At 45.1% G+C, this 27,243-nt stretch overlaps 3 protein-coding genes across 5 annotated transcripts; all 3 read left to right on the top strand.

The window, feature by feature from the left end:
* The first annotated feature begins 6,371 nt into the window (after positions 1–6,371).
* LOC147185701 (very long chain fatty acid elongase 4-like) lies at positions 6,372–13,058 on the top strand. The gene is made up of 7 exons (XM_086104276.1): positions 6,372–6,626; positions 8,150–8,241; positions 8,333–8,520; positions 9,188–9,268; positions 10,150–10,321; positions 10,548–10,675; positions 11,621–13,058. The coding sequence occupies exons 2-7, from the start codon at positions 8,175–8,177 to the stop codon at positions 11,906–11,908; spliced, it is 924 nt and encodes a 307-aa protein (XP_085960402.1). The 5' UTR covers positions 6,372–6,626; positions 8,150–8,174; the 3' UTR covers positions 11,909–13,058.
* A 1,470-nt stretch (positions 13,059–14,528) lies between these two features.
* Positions 14,529–19,983, top strand: LOC147185700 (microtubule cross-linking factor 3-like). Of its 2 annotated transcripts, none has more exons than XM_086104385.1 (8): positions 14,529–15,171; positions 16,171–16,395; positions 16,455–16,613; positions 17,568–17,627; positions 17,844–18,113; positions 18,287–18,652; positions 18,845–19,489; positions 19,845–19,983. In XM_086104385.1, the coding sequence occupies exons 1-8, from the start codon at positions 15,040–15,042 to the stop codon at positions 19,953–19,955; spliced, it is 1,968 nt and encodes a 655-aa protein (XP_085960511.1). In that variant the 5' UTR covers positions 14,529–15,039; the 3' UTR covers positions 19,956–19,983. The 2 variants fall into 2 exon arrangements, with proteins under 2 accessions (XP_085960511.1, XP_085960510.1); XM_086104384.1 differs by having other exon boundaries at positions 17,565–17,627.
* A 56-nt stretch (positions 19,984–20,039) lies between these two features.
* Positions 20,040–26,332, top strand: LOC147185699 (uncharacterized). 2 transcript variants are annotated; one of them, XM_086104386.1, is made up of 6 exons: positions 20,040–20,184; positions 23,175–23,381; positions 23,991–24,245; positions 24,437–24,516; positions 24,622–25,348; positions 25,519–26,332. In XM_086104386.1, exons 2-6 carry the CDS (start codon positions 23,238–23,240, stop codon positions 25,771–25,773), a joined length of 1,461 nt encoding a protein of 486 aa, XP_085960512.1. In that variant the 5' UTR covers positions 20,040–20,184; positions 23,175–23,237; the 3' UTR covers positions 25,774–26,332. The 2 variants fall into 2 exon arrangements, with proteins under 2 accessions (XP_085960512.1, XP_085960513.1); XM_086104387.1 differs by lacking the exon at positions 20,040–20,184 and adding an exon at positions 21,642–21,811.
* The last annotated feature ends 911 nt before the right edge of the window (positions 26,333–27,243 follow it).

Below are 27,243 nucleotides of genomic sequence, written 5' to 3'. Positions count from 1 at the left end.
GGGGGGGGTGGAATGACTTCACTTGCTGTGCGTGCATTTTCCACACACTGGTTTCCAATTTGCACATTGTCTTTGCGATGTTTGATGTTGCAGATTTGAAAAATGTATTGTGCCCCACGTCTTTTCAATTGTGGGGCTCTGCAGCATGTGGCCTTATTTTATTTTTTTGTACAAAACACTTGAATCTGATTTGAATGACTCAATCTCCACCGCGGCTTCCCGGTTCTTTGGATGTACAACTGCATGTCATGTGGACAACAACATCTCAGTGGGAAAATGAATTCCAGGCTTAATTTTTTAGCCAGATTTCTTTTTTTTTGGGAGCACTTTTTACGATTCCCATGACAGAACTGATTTAGTACATTTTCAGCACGGAGACCTCCGCTAAGATTGAGAAAATGGTGCTAAATTCCTTTTCGCCAAGTTTGCTCGATGGCTGCAACACGGTCCTATAGGTGGCGGTGTGACAAGTTCAAACAGGAAGATGTCGACGTGAAAAAGGAGTATCGGATTTTCCGCACTATAAGGCGCTTCGGAGTAGTATAAGGCGCACCTTCAATGAATGGCCTATTAAAAAAAATCATATATAAGGTGCATCACATTATAAGGCGCAGAGAACAGAAGCTACAATAGTGGCTGCGGTTACATTGTGCATCCACTAGATGGAGCTATGCTAAAGGGAATACAATACAATACAGCTTTATTTTTAGAGCCTTCACAACCGCTGCAGCTGTAATGAAGCACTTTACAGAACATTGAAAATTCTACATCCAAAAAATCTGAATATTGATCAATAAATAAGATGCGCTGTCGACTTTTGAGGACATTGAATGCTTTTAGGTGCGCCTAATAGTGCGGAAAATACGGTACAGCACAAGAAATCACACTCGCTTCCCGTTTTTCACTGCACGTATGCCTTTATAAAGTGTTTTCCATACAAATATTCACTCTAATCGTGAGAGTATCTTAGCAACGTTTCAACTTGAGTACAAATTCGGGCCAAGTCAGTTGAGCAGCAAGAACACCGAAATATATCGTCTGAGGGTCTCAGGCAGTGGGTTAGCCGGCATCCCCTCGAGATTAACATTAACAGAAGATGACAGCGCTGAGAGGCTTTGAGTTTCTGCCCGGGCTGTCGGATTAAAGTGGACGACCGCAATACCTGCAAGCGTGTACTGTATCTGCAGTATCACATGGCGTCCCAATTCCGTACAAAGTATTAATACAGGGTGTGGCATAAGTCACTATACGTCGATTATTTCGGTTCAGGTATCGTTCAGAAATCATGGGGGCATCAGAATGTGACATTATAGGCTTTGTTTTTTTTTTGTTTTTTTTAATCCATCCCTTGGCCAGATGAGACGGGAGCATTGCATAATCGCCACCTAGCAAGAAGTTTTTCTATCCCCGACAACTATCAGTTGCGTGACAATGTACGCTAACAATGGTCAATTTAAAGGATTCTGACGAGCTAGCGTTGACTCGATCACAATCGCAAGGTGTCCTGAAAGCTTTGCTAATAACACTGTGAATGAACAAAATCTGCGAAATTAGCTAATGGTGAAAACCGAACGGCACGAGACGACTATTTCGCCGCAATTTATTCCTGTAGCGGATAACAGCAAGTACGGCTATGGATGGGAAATACCCTCGCTTCTCCGAATGTGTTGCATCGTCATCGTTCAGGCTGGCTGGTTAACATTCCTCTATGTGGCTGTTGTCCCTGTTTTTTTTTTTTTTTTTTGTCTTATAAGTCTTCAAGATCTCAATCAATCAAGATGTCAACTGTGGCTGACTCTCCATTTATTATTCAATGACTAACAAGCCCATTTTGTCAAAACAAGGAGTAGAGAGTACAGATGGCGGGGCTAAACCAGCGTTCCCATTTGCCTCAGTTTACTTGGAGGCAATATTAAAAGATCTGAAAGTTTATTGGGTTATATTTGCCCAAGGGATCGTTTTGGACGGCTTGCCGGGTCCCAAAAATTGAGGCGAAGGAGTTTTAGGAAAAATTGGGCCAGAAGCAGCTGTAATTAGTGACCACACTGTGCTGGAAAGACCTCACGTGGACAGCTGACAGCCATGCCACTCTTTTTTTGCGGATCCTTTCTGCTGACGTCGGTCGAAAGCTAAAAATGATCTGGAAAACAATGATTATTTTGTCGCTGCGCTTGTTTTTGGGTGAATTTGCGGCACATCCACAGGGTTGCGTCGTCTGACTAATTCTACACTCGTGCGGCCAAAGTCGTGCGTGGCCCACGCTGGGTGCCAACTGAGGACAGATCCTGCATGGTGCTCAGATTTCCTGTGGCCCTGCCAAGGCAGTTGCCTCTCGCTAGCTCAAGTCTGGAGAGGAAAATATTTACCCTTAAAAAATATTAGCAGACTCTTTAAACATGGAAAGTTCATGTTGTCATGGCACGACCATGCTTAGGTGTCAATAACTTTTAAGTCTTGCGTGAACTGATGCTTTTTCTTTTTATCTTTTTTTTTTTAAATAAAGAGAGGCGCATCGGTTTCATAGGTATGTATGTCTGAAGCAGGGACAAAGAATGTCATTCCTTATTAAGGAAGTCGGCAGCCTGGAGCCAAGACTCTTATTTCAGAGGGGAACGCGGCGCATTCAGTCAAGAGTCAGACCACCACCACCACCACCACAACCCAAAGAACCACAGGACCTACAGTATATTGCACGATACATGCTTTCCCTTCATCTGCGACTGACCGGTACCGTGGCAAACTCTGCTAATTTAAAAAAAAAAAAAATCTTATGTATTTCTATGTCACAATTAACACCACAAGAATTGAGAAAAGACAATTTGGACAAAAAAAATGTCGACATTGAAAACACAGAGGAGTGTTATGCTAATAGCCGGACAGCTCTTAAAAAAACACTTCCATTAAGTCCGCAAAAAAACGAGGACATTTGAATATCGGAAGACAGGGAGCGGACGGACGGGAATCTACCGTTTGGTGCAAGGGGAATGGTGGAGACGGAAATAAAATGGAGCAATGGGGCTGTATTTTTGCCTGTCGTTTTGGGTCGTTAGCAGGCCACTTTATGCTACATCAGGGGTGTCAAACTCATTTTGGTCACGGGCCACATTGTAGTTACGGTTTCCCTTGGAGGGCCGTTATGAGTTTTTGGGAAACCATATAAATGTTTCATCCGCTCCACATATTACATACACAGCGCACAACAAATTGATGAATAACTAGTTTTAAAATCAGAAGTCAAGAATAATGACTGTTATTGTGGATTACATATGACAATTTGAAATTTTGGCTCAGACTTCAGCAAACATCATGGAACTTGACCCGCTTGATTTGCTTTCGCGGGCCACATACAATGGTGTGGCGGGCCAGATCCGGCCCCCCCGGCCTTGACTTTGATACCGGTGTGCTACATGAATGATGATGCAATTCATACAATCTCATGGAGGACAAATTAGAATGTAGTCACTCTTAATCATAATTTTACTGCAAAATGGTTCGTTGGCTACAGGAAGCCATAAAGGAGGAAGAAAAAAAAAGCAAAAGTGTGAGAAAGAGTGAAGAAACAACAAAAAGCAGAGCCCACGTCATCTGGGCTGCATTAAGGGCTCGAGCGCTTCTGGCCCGAAAATGCAACTTCCCTTCGGCAACCCCGCCCCCCCCCCAAAAAAAAAACAGGCGACTGAAACGTACGTATGGTATGTATGCAGTTTAAGCTTTAATGAAGAACAGTAAAGGAAACAGTCCTTTGACGAGCTTTAATAACCGCAGATATTGAAACACTGCGGCCAGAGTGCGGGAGCGAGATCGGCTACTGAATGGAACTAGTCAAATGTCGGCTTGATATGTATTTGCCTTTCCAATTAAAACCAGATGAAAAGACTGTAAAGGAGCACACTGGATTCACATTAGACACGCACACAACCGCTTAAAGGAGAGTGACACTCTGCAATTAGAGGGGGAAAAAAAGAGCCGCGTAACTATGGCATGTGAATATTACATTATCGATGATGGAGGGTGATGAGAAGTGGCGCCCGTCACACATTAGCACATGTGCCAGTGGGGAACATATTTTCAAAAAATGTGAGAAGATTCCATCTCGCTACTCTATTAACGGATAAAAAAAAAATACATTTCCATTCTTTACAGGATATGATTACAAATTGAAAATGCAAAAGTGCAGAAGATGCACAAGCATAAATTGGGATTCACGAACTGGTTTGGTCGCTAAAATGTCCGTAAATCGGGAAAAATGTGGATCGTCGTTTTCCAAAGTAAAAGCAGATGTTTGCAAACGTCTTATTTTAATTCGACACAAAATTTGCTTTCACGGGAGGACGACAAATCGGAGAATATTTCTTTTTAAGAAGCTGAAGCTCTCTCAAAATTACTCGAGCGTCAAAATGATCAATTACATTATGTGAGCGTTGACAGTCCATAAATGCTAAACTCTTCACGTGTTTGACACTGGAACAAAAGCATTAGCAAAAGGAAGTCTTGAAATAGGAGGCTGCCTTTGAACGGTTGCGGATATGTTTTGTCCAAGTGGTATTTCCCCAAAAGGCTCCCGTGGTATTTGGAAAATGGCGTGTCCCAGGTGGTGCACGGGGGGAGGGAGAGCCAGAGAGAGCGAGAGAAAGCGAGAGCGAGAGAGAGAGATTTCCCTCACACATTTAATGGTTGTTGCACATGCTGCGTTTGTCATAACAGACTAATAATTCGGCATGATGTATGATTCGGGTGGAGGGGGGTGGATGGCGACGCCTTCGCTCAGTGGCAATTTCCACATTGGGATGTGTTTGTTTGCCATTTTGAACATGGAAAGAGCCGAGAAGGATGACATGGTGAGGGTGTTATTTTAACTCATGGTTGAAAACAAATAAAAGGATGAAAACACACACACATACACTCGCGCACCCACACACACACACACGCTATATTTAAGAAAATGTGACGAAATAAACTGGTTTATTGAGGGTAATTATTGGACATATTGTACGAGTTGTATGTTTGATGTGTGCTTTAAGGGGCGTGGCCTAATCAGTGACAACAGGTACTAAAGTTGGCTCTTGAGTTTGCATGCTTGACTCTTAGTTCAATGTAATAATTGGCACCTGTGGATTTTCCTGCCCAGATGAGCGGGAATTATCGTAACTCAATGACTCATTTTTGTTTTGTTCACGTCGCTAAGTGGTGGCGTTTCAGGATGGGGGGGCGGAGCAAGCGGTGGATAGCTTGTAACTTGAAAAACGAGTTATTCTGGGGATTTTTTTTAAAAAGACAATGCAATATCCCAGTCAGATTCCGTTGTTTACAAAAAGCTGACCAATGCTGACTATCTGAAATCAACCGACCAGGACTGAGAACAGAAAATAGGAATTATCATACTTAAACATGAAAGCTGAAACAACTATGTTGACAATTTAAGTTATTTTCATGTAATTTTAAAAATTGTACAACATTCAATGCATAATTACGACCTAAAATGATGATTAAACTCCAAATTTTACATACTGTAAGGCGCTTGACATACACGGGTTCCTCTATACAACAGCAATAAAAAAAAACAGTTAAGTGTATACCTCTCTGACAGCATCAATTACAGTAATTGGGAGTGTCATTTGTAGTGTCAACACACACACACACACACACACACACACACACACACACACACACACACACACACACACACACACACACACACACACACACACACACACACACACACACACACTAATGATGACTCTTCATTCTCTCACTGGTTTGAATAACAGCACTTTATGGATCCGCTTAGCACCCACTGATCTCCCAGTTGTACCCACGAAAAACCGCAGTCGCACCACAGATCCACGATTAGCGGAGACATTTTAACAAATACTTGCATAATATGATATAAACCACCGAAAGAGGGGAAAAGTGTACTTAAAAAAAAAATCTGTCAAAATACACTGACGTGAAACCACTCTGAGGTGCACACACTGGACGCAAATTGAATAGTTATATCCTAAAGTTGTTTTGGAAATATAGCTAAATATAAATACTGTATATAAAAAAAGAAAAACAATCTAAAAGAAGCGTCACTTGAGAGCGTTTAACCCTGTCTTGAGGTCAGCTCGACGTTGCCATCTAGTGGGCAAAGCAAGCACCTGCAAGCCATTCGGCTTACACTTGAGCGACAATTAAATTGACAAAAAATAAATAATAACAATGATAAAAAAGAATAATGATAGTTTTGAGTGTAAAACTGTTTTGTTTGCCGTATATGAATGAATAATAAGAATCACCATCATAATGGACTGAAGAGAGGGTTTGGTCGTGTAAAAACTATCAAGCCGGCGTCACGCCAGATGAGGGGCGCATGCGCAGTGATAGCCGGCTCCTCGAGTTGGACGGCGAGAAGATGAGCAGGCTAAGCGGCAGCTCGCATCAACACCGTAAATTAGCCCGCCTTCCCGAGAAACCTTTTTAGTCTGCTTGCCTTTCTTGGGTAGTTTCTTGCCGATATATTAAAAAAAAGAAATAAACAGATTTAATGTCTAGGGGTAACGGGAGCACAGTGAAGACGGACGAGGTGTAACTCTGGCAGATCAATTGCACCGGATGTCATTAAACGCCTCTTAAATAGCAAAGGGGTAAGTACTGTGCGTATTAATTTGTAATTTTTCTTTTGTTTTTTCTGCCGTGTTGCGTCCACGTACGTGAAGAATTACACGAGTCGTTTCCAGTGTTATTTTTCGGGTTTATTATAGGAAAGGTAACGGTTGCGGTGCAATATAATGAAAGTTCAATTCAATCAGATTCGAACTAAAATCTATTAAACTCCAATGCGAGTCACCGAGATGGTTTGGGTGTCAGAATGCAGCCATTGGTACGAATTGATCTATTTTGGAAGCTGGAAATGGACACAATATTCAGTAGACGCAAATGGGCTTTTTCTGTGCGCGGAGCGTGAAACATGCAACTGGCATTTGTACTTAGGCCCTGCAAGCGCCTCTAAGCTCGTTGATCAATTGAATTTAAGCCTCTTGAGCGGCCCGGCACAAGAACCTGCTGACGCATGCGCCGCCGTCTTTTTGTGAATGCCCCAACACTCGAATGCAAGTTTTTGCGCGTGCAAAGAACACACGAGGGGTGAAAAAAAAGAAGCCATTTTTTAAACGACCTTGTCCACATAAATAAACATGGAGGGCAATTCTAGTCAATTCTAAACAGCATTAGGATAGTCATTGAATTATTGAAAGTGGATCTGGTCCGGTGCACGGGGATTAATTATAGATTAATAAACAGATACCTGCTCTCATCACACAGGCGATTACACAACACTACGAAGTGAATGAGGTGAATGTCCCAGATATACTTTGCCGGTCAAATCTTATCATTTCCAACCATTCAACGATTCACAGATTTTCACAATTTGTAGAAGGGTATCGGTCGTATCACTGTATCGTCGAGGAGAGTCGCGGTATTGTTTTATTTCGCAAAGTCACATATTTGATTGACTGCTTGTTGCAAAGCATACTTTTTTGGAGCACAATCAGAGAGTTGGCGGGAATTTCGACAGACACAAATGCTCAGGAAATTATTCCAAAAAAACAGCACTGGTGGGAAAAAAATGTATTTGTGATGGTAGAGAACAGCGGTAAAGCACTACTTTTCTATTAGACATGGCATTGGCCTGTCTAAATGAAGCTCCTACCCTCAACTTAGTTCCTTGGCACTAATAGGCCACGACACGATCCGTTTCACCGGATCATAGCACATTTTCTCACGTTTGGGAGATTTCTTTACAGACCGAGCAAACCAATCCGACACAACTTGGATCGTCACCAAAACAACACCATACCTAGAGCGAAGCATGGCGAAGCATGTCTTGATGTTGTGTTTCTGGCATTTATACAACGTTCTGTCGACATTCTTTTATAGCCACTGTCATTTAAATTCGTAACATCACACGGCAAGACCAGCAAACAAAAACACTGCGATAATAACGATCTTGTCTCAATTTGCTCACAGATTTACTCAGTGTGAAATCTGAACCTGTTGAGTTGAATACAAAGCTCATATGTCACTCAATCTACATTGCCTGCATTGACACAGTCGGGTCAGTAATTCCGTTTTTACATCTTCACATGCCTTTTTTGTCTCCCTGTCACAGTATAATCGAGTGCAAAGGCAACACCATGGAGGGTGTAATGCATTTGGTGAACGACACAGTAGAGTTTTACAAATGGAGCCTTACTATAGCAGGTGAGTCTGCATTTTTTTGTCCCGTCCCCCCCACCCACAAATCCGTACAAGAGCAGCATTTAAATGATGTGACATCAATGCATTTTTCCAGACAAGCGGGTGGAAACGTGGCCGCTGATGTCGTCGCCCTGCCCCACACTGGTCATCAGCTGCCTCTACTTGCTCTTCCTGTGGGCGGGGCCTAGATACATGCAGGACCGCCAGCCCTACACGCTCAGGAAAACCTTGATCGTCTACAACTTCAGCATGGTGGTCCTCAACTTCTACATCGCCAAAGAGGTCGGCGCCACATACTTTCCAATTTTTTTTGAATTCATTCACTGTCGATTCCAGATTATTTACGCGACCTGAAACCGACCTACATTTCTTACCTAAACTGCAATATTTGATGAAATTGTATTCATTTATTTCCAACAGTCTATTATTGTACTGGAGTTTTGTCGTAGGGTTTCTTTTTGCTGCATTGCTTCCAGTGTAGTTAGATTTTTTTTTTTGGTCCAATCAGATTTCAGCCTGTGTTGCCATGTCAATCAAATCTTCCCGAGGCATTTTGATACAGCGGTGCACACTGATGCATCTTAAATGACATTAGCAATGGGACTGTTTAACTAGTCAAATTTCAGAACGACAAGGCCATAAAGCCGGGCCTTGTTTTGGTCAACATTTATCTGCGCTAGCCCCTGATAGTCGATAAAGAAAGTGAAGACTGCCGATTTCATGACCTCGTTCCCCACTGTTCGCCTGCCAACCCGCGCACTCAGTATCAATACTGCTCACTCTAAAATATTTTTAGACTTTTTTTTTTTTACTTTATTCAGAACAAAAGACGAATCGAAACTCGTTGAACTGCACCGCCTTTTAAAATAGAACAGTAAAAGTGGGATACTACAAAAGTAGAGTCACTGATGTGTGAACTCAACGCAGACTTGAATTGTTGTTCAAACAGCTCCTGCTCGCCTCGAGAGCGGCTGGCTACAGCTACCTCTGTCAACCTGTCAACTACTCCGACGACGTCAATGAAGTTAGGGTGAGCCTTCCCCATAAGACACACACACACACACAATGGAAGCACACACTCCCATTTACGAGGCCTCAAGACATTTTGGAAGTTATAATTCACAATGATAAAACAAAATTTATGTCAAACCCCCCCCACACACAAAAACAACAACAAAAAAGTCAACCACTAAACTGGCTAGCTGGACTTGACTAAATATTGCCTGTGATACGTGGAGCGACTGTGTCACCAGCCTAAAGCTCCGCCCACCAGCAGGCCGTCATGCCTTTCAAGGAGGCACTAGCCCAGGATAAGAAATGCCACGGTCGCGCGGCTAACAGAGAGCAACTTTGGCGTGACTATGTCATTGTCCCCCGCGTGTTAGCACCGGGCAGCGGTAAAAGCAGCAATCAGTGTCCAACTCGGGGACGACCCTCCGATCGGTGTTGGGTGTGCCTTCGGGCTATGAACAGTCCCCAATCAACAACCAACAACTGGGTTTTCAGGTACCCAGGACACAGCTGCTTTTGAAGCTACTATCAGTTGGAAGTTGCTCAACAACAACAATAACAACAAGCAGCAATCGGTGACTGCGTATGTAAAAATGCAACTGTAAAAACTACACTTGAAACTGCTCACAAACATTCTGAACCACCAACTGGTGACTTGGAAAATGTGTAAGTCGGGCCACTTGTAAGTCAAGATTACGCTATTTATTATGGACTATATCTCACATAAATACTGTAAGTGATACCCCCCCCCCACCTCCCGAAATTGCAGCCTTTGCGATTTGCAGTTGTGATGTCGATGTGAACTCGAGTAATCGTTCAGCTATATTTAATAGGGTTGAAATGAAGCAGAGGTACTCATGGCCATGATTCACTCGCCTTCTTCCATTTCCTTGTCTTTAGATAGCATCTGCTCTTTGGTGGTATTACATCTCCAAAGGGGTGGAGTTCCTGGACACCGTCTTCTTCATCCTGAGGAAGAAGTTCAACCAGGTCAGCTTCCTCCACGTCTATCATCACTGCACCATGTTCATCCTCTGGTGGATCGGCATCAAGTGGGTCCCTGGTGGGCAAGGTGAGACGGGAAAACATTAGCGTGAAGTCAGAAAAATCCTTGCAATCTCACCTTTAACTCATTCACTCCCAAAGACGTTTTTAAACGTCTTTTCAGATTTGGTCCAGAATTGGCTGTTACTGAATGAGTTTTTAAAATGTTACATGTCATCACTATCTGTTAGTGTTTTTTTTTTTTTTAATGAAGAGTTTTTTTTCCTTTTTGAAAACTGTTTTGCTCTCCACAGCTTTTTTTGGCGCAACTATCAACTCGGGCATCCATGTCGTCATGTACGGTTACTACGGTCTGGCTGCGTTGGGACCGCAGATGCAGAAGTACCTCTGGTGGAAGAAATACCTCACCATTATGCAGATGGTAATACATCAATATCCAGCTAACTAACTAGCTGCTAGTTGGCATGTTTGCAAACATTAGGTACCAGGGTACTCCCGGGTGGCAAAAAGCTGAATTGTTTGTGCCATTAGATTCCCCAAAACGTTTGGCCATCTTTCTACTTTCTTTCGAAAATTGATTCAGTGGAACCCGTTTGTGAGGAGTATAAATAGAGTGGATGTCAGGAATAGCACTGGTCAAACAGCAAATTTTAATCAGAGATGTCATTGGAATGTATTTTGTATGCTGATTTAATTTCTTTTCACTAGCGCATTGTTTTGGAGATTTTCATTTTTTTTTTAATTTTAAAAAAAAAATCCACCTGTTGCTGAACCTGACCTTGAAATCCTAAGTAGGACTAAATATATTACAGCAGTATTTTATATTGTCGTTTTTATATTTTTATGATGAACATCTGATGTGTTTGAGGGAAAAAAATGGAACAGATTCGGAATCAGCACACACAAAAAATAAATAAATAAATAAAATGTTTAAAAATCGCTCAAAGTTGACGTGCATCTCTGATTTGAAAAATTACTAAAATCTCTCATGGTGCGGTAGCCCCATCTTCAAGGACAGAAAGAGAACCAACCCTCCGTTATCGTGTTTGTGGAAGACATTTTCCCACAGGTCTATTTAAAACGTTAAAAATCTAGTCATCTTGCTAACCTCCGATCTCGCATCGAAAAAAAGCAAGTCGGTGACATTAATCCAAGCAAGTGAAAATTTGATTCATTCTCCCAAAGGGGAGGATTCCACTAAGTCTATTTTTTGATCCACTTGCTCACCGGTGTATAAAAGTAAATTACGGCCAGCGTTCCCTCAACCCTGAAAGGAATTTACCTCCCGCCCATTTTGTCAACTGACACATTTCAAATCTCGAAAATCGTCAGTCAAGTCCTTTCGCTTTGCTTCTGTGTCCATCAGATCCAGTTCCACGTGACCATCGGCCACGCCGGCCACTCCCTCTACACGGGCTGCCCCTTCCCCAACTGGATGCAGTGGGCCCTGATCGGCTACGCCGTCACCTTCATCATCCTCTTCGCTAACTTCTACTACCACGCGTACCGACGCAAGCCGTCCGCGGCGCACAAGGGCCAAGCGAAGGCCGTCACCAACGGCGTCGCAAAGGCCACCAACGGCCACAGCAGAGCAGGCGAGGCGGTGCCGGACAACAGCAAAACACAAAAGAAGGGACGGGCCAAGCGTGAGTAAAGGACGGCCGCTCGCCGGGCGATGAGCGGGAGGACATGTTTAAAGGGCCAGAAAAGGAAGATGGCGAGTGGGAGATGGGGCGACCGCTTCAACAAAATGATTGCGCAGCGGCTGCTTCTCTGGCTACCCGTCGTCTTTCGTCACACATTTCTTTTCAAAAAGTGAGCAAGGCAAAAAACGCTGAACATATAGGTTTCCACGTCGTTCTGTCCAAACATATTCGGACCGCAATGTTTATGAAAAACGCGTCAACTTACCATCCCAAAAGTTCACATCCAACTGACAAAATGAACCCAGTCATGTTTTTGGAGAGCTTCAATAGTCAAATTCCGCTTCTAGTTATGATTATTTGATAGCAAAGGTCAGCGACCTTTTTGAAAGTCAGAGCTGCTTGGGTACTGATAAATGCCCAGATGTTCATGATATGTTGTTATGGATCACGAGTTATATTACTCTATGTGAAAACAAGAAAACCGATAAATATCAAAATGCGACAATTTATTAGCGTTTCCATTTTCGAATGATCACTTCTACAACATTCCTCGGGAAATCCCAATGTCCCATCACTGGTGAGCTATTTTTAGAACAGGCCTGCAGGCTAGTCATTTGGTCCACGGGGCGATCTGGTTGGGCACCACTGACAAAGTAAGCACTGAAAGGGATATCACCCATTTTTTAAAGTGGGGGAGGGGGGGGGGGCGGGGCAAGGCATATGTTTACAAATTGTCACTATAAACAGATGTATCTCCACATTGTTGCATTGGATTTATTTTGTGTGATTAAACCTCTCTGTTCTATTTAAATGTATTTATTTATTTTTTTGCTCTTATCTGATTTATTTTCGTCTGTGTTCCAATTTTAAAAATGTCAGACGTGCTTTTCATTTGGACAGCAATGGAATTTAACAAATGAATCATTTGACTCGGCAACATGTTCAGATCCAACTTATCACTGTGCTGCATTGATGGCGATGAATCTTGTGTTTGTTTTTATAACTGAAAACACAGGTCGGGGGAAGTGGGGAACTGTAGTTTATTTGTATTGCTAGCATTTATGCATTTTCCCCCCCCCCTTTGGCAACACTATTTTTGTGGGTCCTCACTTTTTTTTTGCTGTGGAATGTAGCCGAGAATAAAGAGAATGAGGTTGAGCTCCATGTTGTCTTCTCACTGCCACAACATTGAGTCGAAAGGAATCGATTTTGTATGAATGGAAGCAAAATATAACTGCTACAGATAGTTTGTTGCTCCACCTAACCCCTGACAAACATAAAGGACAGTGACGGTCACCCTTATGGATTGTGTCTGCTGTGTTTTATGTCCAGGAAGAAGAGGCAGCTACAGAAAGCTAGAGTCTGCCTTTGACCTGTCCAGACAGCTCTGCCCTAATCTTTGGGGGCAAATTGGCTTTAGCTGCAAAAGAGCTTACTGCTACGTCACTTCACGGGCTGCCCGGGAAAACAGGTCACTGGAGGAGAAGCCTTGGCTAATCTGCTATCGGGTCTCCTCTAAAATCAAGACCTGCTGATTCTCGTGGAGAAATAAAAAATTGCAAATGCTTTATATTTGTTACAATTACTGTTGCACGACAAGTTGCGGATATTTGGTTTTGGGGTGAAATTTGAGAAAGAGCCAGAAATTCACTTTACAGCTAAACTAAATTTGACCTTGAAGATTTCAGTACTTTTGCATCACATCGCATGTTTATTTTTATGATCGTATCAGACAAAGGAGCACAGGGGAGAACAGGTAAAACTCCACAGAGGAAGACTGAAACCTGGAATCGAATTTCAGATCTTCGCATTGTGAAGCCGACACAAGATGGACGTAAGACCGAGGATTTAAAAGGGATTGCAAGAGGGCCGAGGATTTTCAATCAGAAGCGTTTAGCTGCCTGGCCACAGTAACCCAGTGTGTTCCACCCCATTGCAGGAAGCTGCTCAGAATGGCTGAGAAAATTGTCAGACTTGGCTGGAAATGAACTGTTGTTGCAAAAACAAACGTTTACCAGTAACGATACAGAAATGTACATAGTTTTGCTAGGAGAGGTTAAATGGTCGCCAGGAGGGGGTTAAACCCTGTCAACCTGACCCTCCACTAACTCATCTCATTAGCAAAGGAGCTCTTTCTCTCCCAGCGGAAGAAACAGTCAGCGTTTTATTTACCTTCCTCCTCCTCTTCCATATGCACAGCGTCTGGTTTGTGAGTACATTGCCCCCTCTGCTGGACGAACGAGTAGCCGTCGTACTCCTACGGCCAGGAAAAAAAATTTGAGAGGAGGGCAAAAGCGTGTAATGTGTCATAAAAGTCAACTTTTCCAATCACGTTAAGTTTGGGGGTTCCAACCGCACAGTCAGTTAGCCTATGTTAGCATAAATGCTACTTCACTGCTGGGCAAATTATTTTTTCTTAAAACCTCTTATGACTAAAATTACAAATATTCTGCATTAACTCTAAAACAACAATAAAAAGAACATTAAAGATTAATTATAACTTAATGCCACGATGAAATACAGTACTCACCACATTTCAATGGCAAGTGGTTGCAGTGGTTTGGAGGTGCCACATGGTGGCGCTGCGACAAAACCTTCCGTCAACAGCATCTGAATAAAGGACCCTGTTGCTGCCAGCCAGGAAGTCGCGCCAAGTGCCGGGGCGAGGTCCCGGTCACCCACCCCGCACCAGACCTCCTCTTTCTTTTTTTTGCGGGGAACAGTTGGAACCAGCGTTGCGGGTGGGGGAGGGAAGCAGAGGAAGCAGGCCGGCTGAGGAAGGCCAGCGGCAGGGAGAGGGAGCCCGAGAGCCTCGGTGTTGCTCATCCTTTCACCCGGATGGTGCTGAAGCTGTTCACGGGAACACTGAAAAGGGCGGATGCTTCTGCTATCCACTCGCTCATCCTTCCGCATCGTTCCATGTGAATCCTCCAACTGGATCTCTTGCATCCCTCGGTTGAACGAACCGGGAGAACCGCGCTGTGGGGGGCAGAGAGTTCAGCTTGCGCGGCTGCCCGGTGAACGCCGACGCCGGCCGGGCCTGCTTTCGATTCGCCTTGAGCGAGTGTGGGATGCTGGCCGGATGACTTGGAGCAAGCAGATGAAAAATACATAGGAGCGAGGAAAAGCTAAAAACAAAATGGAGGAGGCTGCTCTTCGAGATTCACGGCCGGTTGCGCAGGCCACCGAGGACGCATCTATGACACAGCAGGACGAGGCCCTGCTGGAAGAAGAGATGGAGAGACTATTGGAGGAAAACGACTACCTGAAGGTTGGGGGGGGGGGTATATCCCGATTTCATCAACTGCTGTTGCTTTGCTTGTTTACAATGTGATTAAATAGTTAAAACTAATGAACTACAACATACAAAAGCAAAATCAATTCATTTGACTTAGATCATTGTCTATCATAAAATGCTATCATCCACCCTTTTTGGCATACTACTCAAACTTCCAATATATTTATAAAACTCGACATGTAGGGAACTATTTTCCACATTACAATTATTCCGAGGGTACCAAAATCAGGGTTTATCCTGGCTCAAGTTGAGGCAGAGGTGGTACCATCCTGACCATGCCAGGTGACTTGCAAGTATTCTGTAATGACTACGGACTCATTTTCTTTTAAAGGAAACATACTTTAAATTAAGAGTTCCATCCGTATTGGATGTGGCAAAGTGTGAAAAATGCCTCCTTCACTTGCTCAGTTAATTCTAATACATTCGGTCATTGGTGACAAATCTGCAAAATAGCACAAGCAAAACACACCCTATGCAAGAAAAAAAACCTACAGATCGTGTTAGGCCAAAAAGACAATGACGCTCAGTTTCACATACCGTCATGAATTTATCACAATATGCTTATTATTGCGGTTGGATGCATCACATGGAGAACTTGCTCATCTTTTGACACGCCGAAATATTCGGGATAGCTCACAATGTGACGTCTTTAGCTCACTGCAAATTAAACTTCAACTACAATGATAACCATGTTAAAAACCGAGGTCGGAATTGAGATTCAAACGCGGCACATTCAACCGCCATTTCGACGACGCTTGAATCTAAACAGGCAGTTGAGTAATTGGGTATTGATCCGACTCGTAACGATCCCCTTAGCGCAATGAGATATTTTGTACAACAGATGGGGCTGCAAATTAGCATATGTATCCTAATTTCTAATTATGTAAAATAAAGTCGCGGGCCGTGGTTCTGACAGCGTTTAGGTTCTGACGGCCCATCATTAGTAAAATGGTCTCAATATTTGCCGTCCAGTGCGAGATCAAGGAGATGAGGGCCGAGATGGACGAAATGCGTGACACGTTCTATGAGGAAGACACGTGTCAGCTGCAGGACATTAAGCGCGACCTGGAGCGGGCCAACAAAAACTGCCGGATCCTGCAGTACCGCCTGCGCAAGGCCGAGAGGAAGCGCCTGCGCTACGCCCACACGGGGGAGATCGACGAGGAGCTTCTCAGGAGTCTGGAACAGGACGTCAAGGTACGGCGAGCGCGCTTCGTTCACGGGTTTCAAAAATCAACATGTCGCCGCTGGGGCAGGTGGCCAAAGATGTGTCAGTGAGGCTTCACCACGAGTTGGAGAAGGTGGAGGAGACCCGCGCCAAGACGGAAGACGAGAACGAGAAGCTGAGACAGAGTCTCATTGAGGTGGAGGTGACCAAACAAGCCCTGCACAACGAACTAGAAAAAACCAAAGAGGTGGGTAGATAAACATTACATTGGGCATGGCAGTACAGTGTTTTGTGCCCCCCTCCCCCGCTATGCGGCCAATTTTTTTCGCGATCAGTTTGTTATGGGTAGTGAAGGTAATGGCGGCAGAGGATCCAAAAGCGAAGGAGATGAGGGAAGGATGGGTGCAGGGTCTAGTGGTCCGCGGAGGAAAAGGCGGAGCCAGGCTGGGCAGGGAGGCGGGCACTGGAACAAGACAAACAAGAACGATTGAGTACGCACAAAAAAATACAAAAATGGTCAGCGTGTGCACTAGCAATGGCCTAGATACCACTCATAATGCGTGAATCATCTGGCACCCGCTTGCAGATCAGGAGAAATCTTACACGCGGGAGGTGATTGCTGATCAGCTGCAGGTTTGGGAGCACCCTCGTAATTAAAGGGAAAAAGACACGGAAGATCCCTGGAAGTGGACCCTTCAAAATAAAAGCGCAGAAGGAAGAGGGTCTGTAACGACGACATCACACAGTTTTTGTTTTGTTGTCAAGACCCTGAAAGTGAATTCAGAGATTTGTTTCCAAACACAACATCGATGTTTGACGATCACTGCTTTCGAAATATGCAAAGACTATGAACTGTGTCGTTCTTAATTGAGGAATGATAGCATTAAACGTTTTTTCACCATTTCAGGGGGAGGGGGAGCTGAAAGAGTGCCGTGTGATGTACCTCATCTTGAGCATGAGTCACCCCTCCCCCACCATATAAGAACTACAGTAGCTTAATTTGCATTGGAGGTGATACGGCGCATTTGCCACGTGCTGTTAGCTAGCTAGCAATCTCCCCTTCGGATAGTCTGCTGGGGTGACCGCTTTAGGGCGCTACTTGTCGGAGAGAAAGACATAGAAGCAAGGGAGGTGGTGGGGCGGGGGGTTCGCTGTAACCAACTTTCTCACCAATGTTTTTATCGTTGACTTGCCTCAGAAGAAACGGGGAGGGAAGGACATTCAGAAGACAGACAAGAAAGCGGCGCAGACGCCCACTGAGGTGAGGCAATGATTTGAAGAGGTTTTGGCTCAGAAAGACACAAAATCCTATCTGTGCTGGAATCTTAAATCCCTTTTCTTAACTCACTCACTCCCAAAGACGTTTTTAAACGTCTTTTCAGACTTGGTCTGGAATTGGCTGGTACTGAATGAGTTAAAATCTGATTCCATGTACTACATCTTGAACTCCTGAACATATTTTCCTTTCTCTGTCTAGGAGGACAACGAGGACCTAAAGTGCCAGTTGGCCTTGATCAAGGAAGAGGCCATACTCATGAGGAGGAAGACGGCGACCATCGACAAAGAGAAGGACCGTCTGGAGCAAGAGCTGCAAAAGTATCGCTCCTTCTACGGCGAATTGGACAGCAGCCATCCCAAGGGCGAGGCCGGGGGTCCGCCGTCCACCCGCGAGTCAGAGCTCAAGCTGCGCCTCCGTCTTGTGGAGGAGGAGGCCAACATCCTGGGGAGGAAAATAGTCGAGTTGGAGGTGAGCGTGGACAACGGCATCAGTTACAAACAGATGTTCTCTATTTGCGACAGGAAAACTGAGTTGCAGCATGACAAAATGCCAAATTAAGGATGTATAGCGGCTCGGGAGTAATTACAAACAGCCACGGTTAGCATGTCAGAGCCGCCGTCTCTCCTCGTTGTCTTGTCCAGGTGGAGAACCGAGGCCTACGAGCTGAGCTGGACGACCTGCGCGGTGAGGGCGAAGGGGAGGGCAGCTCAGTCGGGGGTCCTGGTTTGGGGCGAGGGCTCGGGGACGACCTGACGGAGCTCAGGCAGCAGCTGCAGCTAGTGGAGGACGAGGCGGAGCTTCTGAGGAGGAACCTCGCCGACGCAGAGGAACAGAACCAGAGGGTGACCAACGAGCTGAACAAGATGCGATTCAAAGCCGGCACTCACGAGGGCGGGGCCCGGCACGGAGGATTCTCGGGGGTAGGCGGGATGGACGGCGTGAAGGCCGAGGCCCTGCAGGAGGAACTGAAGGCGGCCAGGCTTCAGATCAATGACCTAAGTGGCAAGGTGTGACAAGTTTATTGACTTAACGTGTTTCCCAATGCATGCAGACTGGACTAGACTTTGCATAACTACCTCATCAACTCTGTTAGAAATGGTATTCAGTGTTGGCTTTGGGATTTCTTCGGATCTCGGACGAGTCACAAAAATCAGATTCGATGTGTCGAAAAACTTAATCCCAGACATTCCTCTGTTCAGGTGATGCAGCTCCAATACGAGAACCGCGTTCTGTTGTCCAACATGCAGCGCTACGACCTGGCCTCCCACCTGTCACTGCGGCCCAGTCCGAGGGACAGCGACGCCGAGAGCGACAGCGGCGGCGGGACGAGCGTCCGTCGCGAAAGCGACGAAGACTCCACGTCCTCCCGCCTGCTCCCCCCTCACCGCAAACGCGAAGGCCCCATCGGCGGCGAAAGCGATCCGGATGAAGTCCGAAACAACAACGGCGCCGGTCGTTGCGTGACACCCACCAGGGGTCTCCTCACTCCATCCGGACCCGAAGGGGCTGCCTCCTCCCCGTTGGCTCGCTTCCTGCCCGGCGGACGGTGCAGTCTGCGTGACAGACAGCAGATGATCGACATCCGCGTGGAGGCGGAGAGGCTTGTCCGGACCATCGACCGACTGATCGCAGACACCACGGCTATCGTCTCGGAGGCGAGGGTCTATGTTTCCAACGGCGAGCTGGAGCAAGGCGGCGAGGACGACGGGGGCCGGATCAGGGAGCACGAGCTGTTGTACCACATCATCTCGCAGATGAAAGCCTTCAGGAAGGAACTACAGGCTTTCGTTGAGAGATTGGAAGTGCCCAGGCTGGAGGACAGGAATACTGAGGAGCCGTTGTCGGTGAGAAACGAAAAATCGGCCACTTTTACAGTCCCTCCAGGATTTCAGGAGAATGCAATGATTGGCCAAACTTACAAGGACGCTCCGACGATTGGTCCAATTTTACAAAATCCAATCGCATAGTTCACACAGATCGGCTGACTTTGCATTAACTGATTCAGTACCAGCCAATTCTGTACCAAGTCTGAAAAGACGTTTAAACACGTCTTTGGGAGTGAATGAGTTAAGCGTCACAGTCGTGACATCACAAAAAAATCCTGGAGGGAGCGACTTTCAATCGTTCCTTCTGATAGTTTTGTACTGATGATAATTCTTATTTTCTTCCTCACTCGCAACCTCATGTTCCACTTCCTAGATGTTCCAGCCAATCATTTTGTTCATCCTCATACTTGTGCTGTTTTCCTCCCTCTCCTACGCCACCATCTTTAAGCTAGTCTTTCTCTTCACCCTTTTCTTTGTTCTGTGACTCAACGCCCCCCCCCCCCCACCACCCCCCGCCACCCTGCCACCGCTTTCTTTATCAGCATGCATCCCCTGTCGGTTCTTCTCTGTTGATTTGACCTTTTTTTTTGTTCCTTTCCCTCTCACCGCATTATTTGTTGCCAAGGTTCCCAAAAAGCACAGGGGAAAACGCTACACTTCCCTACCACGTTCCCGTTTTCCTTAACACCCGACGGAATAAGTCCCTGGAGAAGGTGAGATCACTTGAGTCCTTGTTAGACCACATGAGTGTGGAACCAGTGCTTATTGAGAAAGATTCGATTATTTTTCAATATTGATTAGCTGCGAATGCTATATGGTTGTTGAAAAGCTCGGGGTAGTAAACCCCAATGACCTTTGTGTCCTGATTTAACCTTGCTGGTAGACACATTTGGGCTTTAGGACAGAGGTCAGCTCATTGCTATTCATAAGCAGGTTACAAAATCCAATCCCCACCCCCGCTGGCATCGCCTAAAGCAGAGACAGTTTGTTTTTGATTTACGGCAGGATGTACACTGGCATTCCGTGCATTTCTGTTGCGTTTAAAGCATCCAGGAAGTTAGGAGTCGATCTTGGAATAATTGCTCACTTGACTCAAGAGCTACGGGAGTAATTATTTGATGTCTGTTAATTTTATGCCCTACATTTTACTTTCTTCGGCTTACGTTGTCGAAATAGGTTTGTTTGTTTTTTTTTCTAAATTGCATTATTTGCGCCCACGCAAAGTGAAATTGCTGGGAGGGAGTGGTGACGAGTACTAACGGTTAGCAGTGATAGTTGCGGTTTTAGAACACTTAATGCATTGACCATTTGAACATAAACTACAGAACGATAACATCATATTCACAGGCATATATTCTTTATCCTCCATGAAAAATGACTTATATTACAGTATATAACCGAGTCACTGACAGTGGTATGAGACCGAGTACTATTTTTCTTTCTTCGTGTCTATATGACTGTTATACTGCCTCCCGGTGGCTAAAGCGGGCACACCCAAATGAACAACACCATAACATACCATAAATTAAAAGCATTTGTGGGAGTGGGAGGCCGGAACAGGCTATTGGCCTTTCCATGCTTTTTATCGGGCAAAAATGATTTCAGATACAAGTGTTGTGAGTTATGAGTATGGTCACATGACAAATAAAGCTCATATCTCAAAGGTGTTTTACATGGTCTGTACTGTATATTGTGGATTTTTACCTCTGCGTGTGGTTGTGGAATGTACCCCCCACATGGTAAACGGGTAGTTGGCTGTAGTGAATCAAATATAATTAGCCACCCACTTGGCATCCATTGGAATAAAATGGTTCGAGTCACAAGACAAAATCTGCCCGGACGCCTTCGAGCGGAGTAGCAACAGAGAAGCCGATTGGCCTGGAGACGTTGGAGGGCTTAAATAGCTATGTAAACACTCTCCCTCCCTCCAACTCCGCAATCCGCCACCCCTATCCCTTGAGTAATTTTAGCCGGGATGATGGTGACGACAGTTGTCCTATTGGAGTCTTCAGATGCTGGAATAAATTTGACATTATGATATTGAAGCCCCTCCAAAACCACAAAAGCTCCGCCTTCACAGATGGGAGGAGGAGGGAGGTTGTTTACTCTTTTGTTCAATGACTTGACCTCAACGTGGGGGTGTGACTTTGGGGCGAGGGAGGGGGGCTCTTTAAAATGAGCTTTTCGTAACACGAGAGAGGAAAAACAAGGGGACTGGGGCTGCAGAGTGGCACTGCTTGGTGGAAAGCGGGGGTGACTTCGGACAAGGGACTGGGCCCGATTGGGGGATTTACTAGAGTGCAGGGAGACTAGAGCTTTTGGTTTGGCACCTGGAACAAGGTAGGGGGCATTCTTTTTTTTAATTGTTATCAAATTCATAATTGTCGTTCATGGCGCGAGAAGCGGAATACACCCTGAAATGGTTGCTGGTCAATCCCCGGGCACATACAGACCATCAAACAATTCGCATTTGCGTTCACGCCAGTAGACAACTTAGACAACTCCGTGTTCGGTTAACACGCATCATTTCGGAACGTGGGCTAAAGGCAGAGGGGAAGACAGACGTGCAAACTACTAGGGAACTATGCCGACTTGGAAATATATTCGACATTATTATATTAGGCGCTATTACACAAGCACTTAATGCCATAAGAAACAAATCAATGAAATTCAAAGCCATGCAAATTGGACATTTACGGGGATCTGTTTGTCATCACAGTGGTTTACAAACCTGAATTTCAGAGTACAAGCTGGGCAAGGTCCTACTTCGCACGTACTTGTTGAAATATACATCGATGACAGAAAACGATAAGATTCCAGATGACGAGTGTAAACATTTTCGGCAGTGAATGAATCAAAAGTGCTCTCAGTCTGAAAAGTGCTCATTTCAAATTATGCTATGGCTCCTTAAAAAGAAAAAAAATCAGCAATGGTAACACGCAAAATAGTAATGAAGTGAGCAGCAGCAGGGCCTGGTGTCATTCTTCTGTCCGCATGTGTGCTCATAGGAAATAGCCGCTGGGACGCATGCCTGGCGAGTCGTTCGTGCTACTTGGCGAAGTGGCCCGAGAAGCTAAAACTGTGTCAAGTAACGTAGCCGGCGCGCTCACACGTGCTGCGCAGGAGGTCTAACGCAGGCTGTGAAGCTATGACGAGGACGTAACGGCATTACGTAAAAACTTTTGAAAGTATTCCTTAGCACTTGTCCTCACTCTATCACTGTCAAAAAAAATGACGTTGTATAACACTGCTAAGGAAACAAAATGACTCATTAGCATCAGTTAGAGGTCCAGCGTGCTTGCTTCAATTCTACTCGTCACCCGCAAATGAACTCAACTGTCAATCTGACCAAGCCAACCAATATTCAACCAAACATTTTGTGCAACCAAAGTCCTTAACTAAAACCAAGGGGCTAAAGGAAATTAGCATTGATGTTAAGATAAATATAAACCTTCAAACAAACAACTGCTAGCAACACAAGTAGAACATACCATACAATACAGTAATACTCACATACATATATTGTCTGTGCGGGCAAACTTTATTCCTAAAGATTACTTGGGGACCTTCTGGAACTCTTTTTTTCTAACGGTCAATTATGCTGCATGTGTTCCAGTAGATCTTTTTGCTCTCCAGCATAATCTATCACGATACAGAGGTTGCAACTTGCATACTGTAAAATCATCCCTGCTGTCACTCACAGACGGGGAAGTGAATCGTAAATCATTATTTGGAGAGAGAAAAAAAAGAAGAAGAGGCCCACGTCATGGCGGCCATTGATCTGGAGCGCGGGCTGGCACATGGCGGGCGAGGTTGGGGCAAAGAGAGGCGCGACGTGGTGGACAACTTTGACTCTGAGATGCAAGAGTGGGAAGACCAGCTGCAGGACATTCAGAGGAAAATAGAAGAGGTGACAACTCCGCCTGCATTTACACTTTGGTTACTCTTCTTCGGATCTGACGTGTACTGACTCACCAAACTACACTCATGAACACGTAATGATTTATGAGAGACATGTTCCAGGACTGGCAAAAAAAAAAAAAAATTTAAAAAAAGCCTTATTTTATAAAGATATGTCCAAAATAGTTAATTAAAAAATTAAAATTAAATTTATTTAATTAAACAATTGATCAGAAAAATGCATTTTGGTGATCACATAATTTTTAAAAATCAAAACCATGCAGAAAGTAGAGATAAATTCAAATTTTAACTCCGGTAACACGGTAGGTGACCATCTATTGTCTCCACAGTGTGTTCATTCGTGTCGTATGCGCTGCTACTGTGTTGGCAACTAGTGTTGCAGTCATGATATCGACAATTGGTCACAGGATAATTAAACTACGTGCTGACAGATGTGCTAAACACTGCCAGACTCACGCACGCATGCTTTGAAAGCCGATACCCACGGAAGCGCGCCGGTTGCCGTGCAGAATATCATGTGGGGATTACGACAAACGGAGTGGCAATAGCAGAAGAATTAAAAAGGGAAGTAATCCAATGTTCCTTTTGCACCTTTCAGCTGTACAATGAAATCCAGGCACGTAGGGGAGGGAACAGCGTCACCCCAGACAACCACCATAACATCAACGACGGCCCCGGGAACCACGGCGACGACATTTTTACACCCGCCCATCAAAGCAACCGTCACCGCAGCGACGAGCGCAGCTACCCCGCAGGCCACCAGAACGGCGTTTCGGAGATCGGTGACTTACTGCAGGACTACCTGGACCACGGGAAGCATGCGAATCGAAAGAACAATGGCGCTCGCCACGTGGTGAGTACAAAAAAAAATACAAAAACGGTCGTTTGAAAAAAATACTCAAATTAGAAGCGTTAAAAAGAGGCAAAACATGACGTTGACAAAAGGGAATGTGGTCACCGCTCCCAAAGTAGCGCACTTATTTAAAGCTTTGACTGACAGATGCAGGTATACTATTTACAAAGGCATGCTTGCGTCTCTTTCAGCACTTCAGCGACACTATTCGAGTGAGTCAGGATTTCCCCGTGTACCAAGACGAGAGCGGAAGAAGAGCAGCGAGTCAAAGGTACAGGAGATTTTTGGGTCAACTGCCGTTTACCTCAGGGGCATACGTTCCAAATGTACATTTTCATTCCCGTTTTTCTGATTTCCTCTCTGGTCTTTATGACAGAGCGGGACATGAGCAATTTTTGGGAAGTTTCGAGGAGCTGGAAAATCGGAAGAACCGATCGGCTCATGCGAAGGGTTGCCCCGACAAGGAAAACACAGTTGCTAAGCCCCCGCTGAGACAGAAGGAAGCCTCATCACCACGCTCCACCGCCCAGCTCGTCACAGCGGAGTCGCCGACGGCAGACAGAAAGTCCTACGGGCCTGGCGTGCTGGGTGACAGGAAGTGCGGCAGCCCCTCCATCCTCAGGAAGTTTGGAGCCATGCTCCAGGAGAATGAAGGCAAGACGCTCACCGACGCGGGCGTGGTCACGTCGGAGGTCAAGCGCCTCAGTCCCAGGTGCCAGCGCAAGACTGCTGCGGCCGGACCTTGTAAGACCCAACTCCAAAAATGCACTTCCGAAGTGGAACGCGGGGGATCAGAATCCTCCAGACGTCAGCACAAAGATCTGCGAGGAGGATCTCAGACCACGGCGCAGGTTCTCGGGAGCCCAAGGACCAGGTCCAGGTCCAACAGTGCGGCCGACAGGGACAAATTGAGGAAACCCGCGTCTCAGCATTGGGAACCCAACGTGGACGGCAGGATCCAGGGGGTCAGGCCTGGGGGTCAGCCGGAGTTGACTCTTTGCGGGAGAGATGAAGGACTCATCGAGTTGCTGGACATGCTGGAAATCCAACACGAGTACACTTCCAGAACTGGATACACGACCTACAAAACCACTCCGCAGCAGGTGTGTCTTAAGCCCCCTGTCACGCTGGCCTACATAAGAAATTCATTTTCCAAATTATGAAAAATCATTCATTGGAAAGTTGGCCAAATTGCAGGCCAACTCCAGTTTTTTTTTTCATTTTGCTTCACATGAAAGCCGATCCATCTTTTTTTTCTCCCCTCTCTGTCCAGGTAAACGCATCTCAGTGGCCCCCCGAACCCAAGACGACTTTCTCCCGTCCCGCCCGGCCGGCCAACCAACGTCCACCTTCCAGATGGGCGAGCAGAACAGAGAGCGTAGTAATCGTTGCCCCGTCGGGCCCCAATTACCGGCCCCCGAGCCCTCTCGTCCGCCCCCCAACCCCCAAGACCAGAACCCCGAGCCCGGCCCTCAAGCACCGCCCGGCCGTTTGCTACCCGCGCCCCGCCGAGACAGTCATCATGTGATGGTGTTACTTTTTCAGAGACTTTCCATCCATGCCACATTCTGTGTAAATATTCGGGACGACGCGATGATGGCTGTGAAGCTCATCGAAACTACGGAAAGCCGTTTGGGAATTAATTCAATAGTCTCCATACCTAGCTTACGGTCTATGTACGAGTACATGCGCCTTAAACTGGAAATGAAACACAACAAATAACTGCGTGAGCGGGTTTCCATATTTGCGTGACAACCAACATTCTCCATCGTTTGTCAACATGTTAGCGTTTTGCTTAGCTGCCGATCCCCTTTTTGAATCAACTTTCCTGAGCTTTTCTTTGTTTTGTTTGTTTTTTATGGCATTTCTTTAATTTCTATTTATGTACTCGCCGATATTGTATGCAGCCCAAAGTTCAAGGGCAGCAATGTGCTGTGAACATAACAAGAGTGACTTCCAATTTTATGTTGTCAAAGTATACATATATCGTATTTAATATGTCTGAACTACCCATGTGATGAATGACTATGGTATGCCTTCATGTATTTTTTTTCCTTGTTAATAAACACAATTGTGATTTAACAACAGTGATTTTTCTTTTTAAATTGCACCACGACGTGAATCTGATAAACACGAATTTTAGGGACTTACCGAAAAGGACAAAACTCGGTCAATAATTGAGTAGCCAGTGTCAACAAAAAGTTGCCATGTTATGAGGATAAAGTCGAAAAGCTACAAGAAATAAGTTCTTCAAATGTTTTGTAATTTACAGATGTAAATATTCAATTTTAATACACTTGTAAAATTGACTATCATCTTACAATGCCAATTATTTAGATTTTTATGATTCAATAACATTGGTGGTTAACCAAGACAAATAGTTTTATGTTTAGTTTGACAGGAAACTTTTCTTTTAAAGATGGCGACGAAATACAAACAAAAACAATTCCATTCCGGTGATGAGTCGGTAGCCATTAGCGCATTCACATTAGCACACACTTCACAACCCCCCCCCCCCCCTTATTCAACCTGTGTGGCAACTCGGGACAAAAATAGCGAGCGTGACGTGTGTTTTGGTGCCAGAAATCTTAGCCCGCTTGTTTCGAAGGCCACTATAAATAAAGAGTGTGGGGGGTTTGAGGGGGACTTTGCTTCCTCATTGGTTGCTTACTTCTGGTTAAAGAAATACAACATGCATATAGTGAAATAAATGTAAAGGCAAGGGAGGTTATTTGCAAGTTGAATTGTATCCTGCAACTTTTTTTTTTTACGCTCCTCAACTGTCATCTTCTAAATTACCGCTTCGCCCAAGAGTCCATCTAACTTACAGGCTCGCACCTCCTAATGCAGCACGAGGGGGTATTTTAACGAGGGGTCTCATTGGCCCTCATCTCCCCTCATTTGACCCTCTGTCCATTCTTGGAAAGCTGACAGCATGTAGTTTATTGGCCGGTGTCACGCCAACATCTGGATTATGCTTTGCCTAACAGACGGAACA

The sequence above is a fragment of the Hippocampus guttulatus genome, chromosome 23, assembly GCF_054856545.1.
Source record: "Hippocampus guttulatus isolate MCC_2025c chromosome 23, RoL_Hgut_1.0, whole genome shotgun sequence".
Taxonomy (NCBI): domain Eukaryota; kingdom Metazoa; phylum Chordata; class Actinopteri; order Syngnathiformes; family Syngnathidae; genus Hippocampus; species Hippocampus guttulatus.
Note: the sequence above shows the minus strand (reverse complement) of the source record. Positions and strands in the feature narration are given on the sequence as shown.